Here is a 6809-nt window from a genome sequence, read left to right on the forward strand (position 1 = left end):
AATAAAGAAGAAAGTAATTTGGTCCGATCGGCCAAAACCACAACGCTGTTGTGAACATTAAAGTGTGATATTTCCGAATGGGATTCTTGAAAGCAATGCCTTTTACTTAGCTATAGGTGCAAGTACTATCTAAAAATATATTTTACAAAACTTTAGATGTTAGCAAAACCTAGGGATTTAAGTACAATTATATATTTTCTAAATTCTATGATTCAATAACAATAGGACAAAATGATACCTCACCTAACCTACACAACTAATCGAAACGTAATTATCACCCGAAACTACAAATTACTGTTAAATATTAGTATTTTCTGTTTAATAAAGTTGTATGTTTCGGTTCCTTTTTTGGCCCTTGAACATTCGTGAAAAAGCGAGTTTGTGGATAATTTACGAAAATAAAAACTCCCTCCTAATAAAACATTGCCTTAAAGTTTTTACTCCATGTTTGGGATATATTAACTTTATATGTTCATATAATCGATGGTCAGAGACACAAATCATGCAGAAGTCAGAGGAATTCCGTATAATTAAATCGCTGTCATTCCTCTAGGAAGCCTCGATTTTCCATCCAAGGCAAAATCACAGCAATTTCCTTGGCATACCGGGGATTCGCATAAGCTTCATTGATAAATACCCTATTTAGCTCTTGGTTGCATATTATGGCTTCATTTAAGTGGAACTCGCTAACGCCAAACGACAGCATCACAGCTGGCAGAATTTTTTGGATCACTTCAAAACCTGTCAAGTAAAACCGTTTTAATGATAGTTGTATATATTCGGACATACCAGTTGTAACCGCATTTACCCCACCAATAGAACTTTAATATAGCCAGATGTAGGCCCGTTAACGTTGGCGGGTCTTTATTATACCCCAGTAACTTCAAGTTTAAGCACAACTCATCGTGATACACTTTGACGAAATAATCAAATTTGCTTATCTTATTTGCCAAGCAAGCTGATAGCAGCAGAGCGAGCAGGTCAATCGCAGGTGAGCCCCACTGACAGTTTGTAAAGTTAGTGAATAATACATCTTTTATATTGCCAAAAGCGTCGTAGCTGAAGAGAAAATTGTTTGGCCAACAATTGCCGTACAATAGAACATTGAAGTCGCTGACATCATAAGGAGCGCTTAACTGCTTCTGCTGCTCGAGGGATTTTGCGAAAGACCTCTACAAAAGCGAAATTATTCTAACGGAATAACTTTTTTGAACTCGGTGCACATTAGATAGTACTCACAATCTTATCCTGGTATTCACGCATGTCGTAAAAGCGAAGTCCTTCAATAAATTTACGATTTAGTACTACATCGCGCTCAATGAGCAAAGCGCTTCCATGGTTCTGGTCAGAAGTGCTAGTTTGAAAACGTTGTCTAAACTGTCTAAATAAAGCGACGTGATGATTGGATGCATAAACAGCAGATGCTGCATGGAAAGCAGCCAGTTTTTTCAAAGCAGATTCAATGTGCATAACATCAAGCCCCTCAGGGCTGCTGGCATTCCGGTAACCCTTTGAAAGTGCGTCTTCTAATAGAATACATTCTTTTATAGATCCTTCATTTAATCCCTGGTAAAATGATTGTACAGTTTGTGAAAATTTAACGTCCCTAAAAACTTTTGCATAGAGCTGCTCAAAGGCTGGCGTCAACTCGGTATACATGAAAAATTCTCTAGTTAATGCGTCTGAACTATTCATTTCCTCAGACGGTTGAGCCTTGAGCACGTATTGACCTGTTCGTAATTTTCCATCTACGAAAATCTAAAATAGTACTACGAATATATAGTCAGGAGTATTATCGTCTCACCTTCTAACTGAATTTCGATTTTAATGGAGTAGGAAAAGTTACGTGGGTTCCTCCATTGGCAATTGAAATTTGAAATTTTGCGAAAACCTTTTACATTTTGCTGTAGCAGACGAGTTAAGAATGTCTCATTTAACCAAATCGATTGTACTGTGGACATGACGAATGCTTTAAACTACATTCAATGGCACGAGCATTCAACTTATTAACTGAAATAATTCGAATTTATTGAGAATATCAGCTTATCATCTACATATATCGCAATTTATAGTATCGTTCAACGTGATTAGATAAAGTAGGTATTTCTCTTCAGGCTGTTCTACCGTTACCCGTAGGAAATTTTTACCATAACAGTTGTAGGTGTCGAATTATGCTGTTGTTGCTCGTGAATACGGAATTTTGAGTTCATACAGCAACTTATTCCTAATATCATTTCAATCGCTCTCAACATTTTCCATGATTATCCTAAACTTTCCATAAATTTGCCCAAATATCTAATCAATTCGTTAAATGATGGAAAGAAGGTGAAGAAGGGGAAGAGATGATTTACCCCATTTTTATACTCTTGTAACGTGTTATTACAGAATATACATAATTTGTTCACCTAACGACAGTTTGTATCAATCAATCGAAATAGATCTAAGGTTATATATAGATATTTCAGTGGAAATCCAGGTGACCGTTTGTACGTGCAAGCTGTAAATTGAATAAAAGTTAAGATATCTTTATTAAACTCGGAGAACATGTTCCTTGGCAAAAACGTAAAGAAGAGTTTGTTGATGGTCGCAATCGGATCGATGCCTCATAACAAAACCGTAAACTAAGATACGGAATACAAATTTGGCACAACGCATCACATTAAGGGCACCTGTGGTTGGAAAACCTTAAACAAAGTTGACGTGGTCCCACCCCCAATAAGTTTAATTTATAAATCTTTCAAACCAATAAAAATATATCGCCCAAATTTTGCAAAAATAGCAGAAATCGGTTGATAACACCGTCCGCCTCGCGTGTAACGTTTAGTTTAAAACTTCTATACATATATAATATAAACTACTGTTCGATAAATCAACAACTGAATCCGCCAGGGACATTAAATTTTACACCCGAGATGTTACGAAAGGGTTTTATAAGGGCCGGTGCCAAATTTGGACGGTGGGCGCATTTAGATGAAAATTCATATGTCGGGACCTGCAGAAGCGATTTCAACCAGATTTGATAGGTAATATTGTCCTGACACTCCTACAGTGCAGTGCGAAATTGAGCGATGCCAATCAATGTGTTGGGATAAAACGCGATTAGTGCCTCTGAGGTGTGCTAACTTATGACCAAAATTTGAAATGGGTACGATTGGGTGAAAGCTTGCCCAAAACTTCATATAACATCGATTTCGTAGAACAAATAATGTTGAACTCCTTCGCAACACATTTAAAATAAAGTTTTGCAAACACCTAAAGGTATTTGTTAGTCTTTGATCTTGGCAAGTTGCAAGAGTATGAAATGATCGGTTACACCCGAACTTAGTGCTCCCTTATTTGTTCAAAATCACTCAAGCCATAGCTTAAAATACTTATGAGGAAAACATATAAAGATGATGTACACCTGTTCAATAGATAAAGCTAAAGCAATTCATCATATCGGTTTAATTTACTTCACATTTTTCTACTGCTTTTGTGCTAAATGTAATAAAATCTGCACAAAATTGCAAGTGCAATCAAGTTGTCACGGAGTGCCATTAAGTCTGGGTAGAGTCAGGGTGCTTTAGATCAATGAACATACTCGGAGGCCTCGTAGTGCTAATCTGATTAATTTGTTATGGGAGGGAAAACAGGGAAAACATACGATTGATATGAACGAATTAGACAACATAGCGCCTCGGTGGCATATTTAATTCAATATGAGCGTAATTTGTTTCATGCATAGCCTTTCGAGGCGTGTAAGTGCCAACAAATAATCGTTTACAATTTTCACAACTCCGTATCATTCTTCACTGCTGGAAGTTCCGTCCATATTGCGACATTCCTACGCCGGAGTTCTCAAAACTGCTACAGTTTTACTTAATAATGTTTTAATAAGACTATCAAAAGTCATGTTTTCCCCATGTGCTAATCGGTGGCACGTGAACGTCCTTCACTGCGGCGCGCACACGAAAGCCAAATGCGCACGATAATCCGCCCTTCATAATTGGCAGAATGAGGGTGCACTCATCACTCACTTGCTCGCTGGCGCGGCCGAGCGTTGCTACTCTACTTAGGGACTGATCATTGTTCGACATGCATACACGGACGCACAAGTGTTTGGCCTGGCGGGGTGCTCACTTTTATGCATGAAGTGTCACTAATTCCACAAAACATATTTCACGCCTTTTTGAGGCGCATACACATTCCCTTATTGCTTAGAAGATTTGAAACAAATGTTGCATTCGAATATTACGCAACAACCCTATTAAAATTGGCAATGGAAATACTGTGAAGGATTTATTAAGCATTTTTGTAAGGAGCTTTCAAGTAATATCTGCCAATTTGGATTCAATTAAGAAAAATATAAATTAAATATAAAATATATTGATTCTTTCGTTCACGTAAATGCGCTCATATATGTAGTTCATAACTAAATATATGTACATATGTATGTATGTAAGTGTTTGAATTTGGTTACGATACATATGCTTTACATATACTATACATATTTATATACATGTATGTATATACCTTTTAGCAAAACGTAAGTTCTATGGCATTTCTTTGGTTTCGCTCTATTAGCTATTACTAGAGGGTTGGCTTTGGACGCATCCCTTGTCTCGTTTGCCACACACTACCACACATTCGTCAAAATATTGCTCAATCTGTTACATTTAATTTAATTATAATTTTACGCTTTGCTAACATGTCTCTCCTCGCTTTCCTCCTCCTGTTTGCTCACGGTCAGGTGCAGCGATTCTCATCCGGCTGACTTCTTACTATTTGTGGTTAGGGCGCATTGTTTACTAACAAGTGTATAATTCCTTTTATCAATGGCAATTACGTAGCGGGATTATCAGGTATATTTTGGTTCTTTACGAACAAGTAAAAAACGTTCCGTTGGCGTGTGTTCTGCGACCGTTTTCTACTATATATCGCCAGATCAAATAAAATAATCGTACCTATTTACGAGTACATACATGCAGAAGTATGAATGTTTTTATGAAACTCATTTGCTTGTATTAGCAGTTTAATGTTCGTATAATACATTATAACTTTTTTGTGTTCTTCTTTACTGGCGTAGATACGCGATTATAGCCGAGTTAGCAACAGCCGCCAGTCGTTTCATCTTTTCGCTACGTGGCGCCAATTGGAAATGCCAAGCGAAGCCAGGTCCTTGTCCACCTGATCTTTTTAAACTTAGAGGAGGTCTTCCTCTTCCTCTGCTTCCCCCGGCGGGAGTGTTTTCGTCCATTCGGACAACATTACCTAGCCTGGCAATTACATACAGCTCATCGTTCCATCGAATGCGATATTCGCCGTGGCTAACGCGCAAAGGACCATAAATCTTTCACAGAACCTTTCTCTCGAAAACTCCTAAGGCCTACTCATCAGATGCTGTCATCGTCCATGCATCTGCACCATATAGCAGGACGTGAATAAAGAGCGGCTTGTAGAGTTTGGTTTTTGTTCGTCGAGAGAGGAATTGACTTCTCAATTGCCTACTCAGTCCAAAGTAGAACCTGTTGGCAAGAGTTATTCTGCTTTGGATTTCGAGGCTGACATTGTTGTTGCTGTTAATGCTGGTTCCAAAATAGATGAAATTATCTACAACTTCGAAGTCTGTCAAAGACTGTCAACAGTAACGTGGGAGCCTAGTCGCGAATGCGACGAATGTTTGCTTGATAACAGGAAATATTTCGTCTTGCCCGCTTTAACTACCAGACCCATCTACTTCGCTTCCTTATCCAGTTTGGAGAAAGCAGAACTAACGGCGGGGGTGTTGAGGCCAATGATATCAATATCATCGGCATACCCCAGCAGCTGTACACTCTTATTGAAGATTGTGCCTGCTCGGAGGTTGGAGTCATGTGTATATGTAAGTTCACGCAGGTGAGGAAAGTTCTCTGATTGTCATTCACTTGGGAGTGACCAGAAACGATTCTTTTACATATGGCTCAAGTAGCTCACGACTTACGGTCTTTGTCCAAGTATCCTCTGGGTAGCCTAAGAACATCCGTTCGAAGGCGAGCTAAAGTGAGAAGGCGAAACATCCCCTACATAGGGTTGTGCGCTGGGTTTGGGATCCGCCACGTAAAAAACATTACCAATGAAAAAGCGTCAACGGTATCGGATGAGAGACCCTACTCTTGATGACGACCATGGCAAACGAACTAAGGAATGCGGAGGCTAGTCATCAACTAAAACGGCTAGAAGCTTGTGCTAAAGACCTTTCGACTTCCTCTATAAATTTAATGAAAATAGAAGCTTACTTTAAACATAAACTAATATTATATTTTCGTTACCGCATTATTATGTAGTATATTACGTAAGTGCAATTCTGCAATAATAGGAAATGCAGTGTAGCCTGAAAGATATTTTCCGAACTAAGAAAGGTTATGATAACAGTATCAAGTTGATCCTGTGCTAATAGAATATTCCATATTAATAATAGTCGTTTTAGCATCAGTTATCATATTAAATGATTTGTGTCACGGTATATTGTCTAGATTATTTGCCATCCCACGAAAGCTTGCGCATGCCCATATTTTCATGAGCAATATGTCCAACTTTCCACTTCGGATAATCAGCAAGAATAAAATCGGAATTTGTTTTACACATGACCCTTGTGAGAATAATTAGATACTCGATATACTGGGATAAAATCGTTGAGGCGATATATAGCCCTCGTTGTGATGACTATAACCATATGAATGCATAACTCCAGTTTTTATTATTGGTGAGTCAGAGTTATTTTCATTTATGTCTGCTAATGACGGCGGCTAATGAATAAACAATAAAGTTTGGGTTGCTTCCTTTATTGCTTA

The 6809-nt window shown here is 38.2% G+C and overlaps 1 protein-coding gene across 1 annotated transcript; it reads right to left on the reverse strand.

Annotated features, from left to right (window-relative positions):
- Nucleotides 1-428: 428 nt before the first annotated feature.
- LOC120782249 lies at nt 429-1964 on the reverse strand. Its single transcript, XM_040114414.1, has 4 exons — nt 1805-1964; nt 1240-1748; nt 809-1172; nt 429-741 (listed from the first exon to the last, which is right to left on the reverse strand). The coding sequence occupies exons 1-4, from the start codon at nt 1959-1961 to the stop codon at nt 542-544; spliced, it is 1230 nt and encodes a 409-aa protein (XP_039970348.1). The 5' UTR covers nt 1962-1964; the 3' UTR covers nt 429-541.
- Between the last annotated feature and the right edge of the window lie 4845 nt (nt 1965-6809).

The sequence above is a fragment of the Bactrocera tryoni genome, chromosome 1, assembly GCF_016617805.1.
Source record: "Bactrocera tryoni isolate S06 chromosome 1, CSIRO_BtryS06_freeze2, whole genome shotgun sequence".
Taxonomy (NCBI): Eukaryota; Metazoa; Arthropoda; class Insecta; order Diptera; family Tephritidae; genus Bactrocera; species Bactrocera tryoni.

Bases quoted from the DNA above. Each gene is read 5' to 3' on its own strand.
- LOC120782249 (XM_040114414.1), bottom strand. From the start codon at position 1,961: ATGTCCACAGTACAATCGATTTGGTTAAATGAGACATTCTTAACTCGT. The intron at 1,749-1,804 runs GTGAGACGATAA...AGATTTTCGTAG, and splicing joins AATCGAAATTCAGTTAGAAG to ATGGAAAATTACGAACAGGT. The intron at 742-808 runs GTAAATGCGGTT...TTTACTTGACAG, and splicing joins ATTAAAGTTCTATTGGTGGG to GTTTTGAAGTGATCCAAAAA.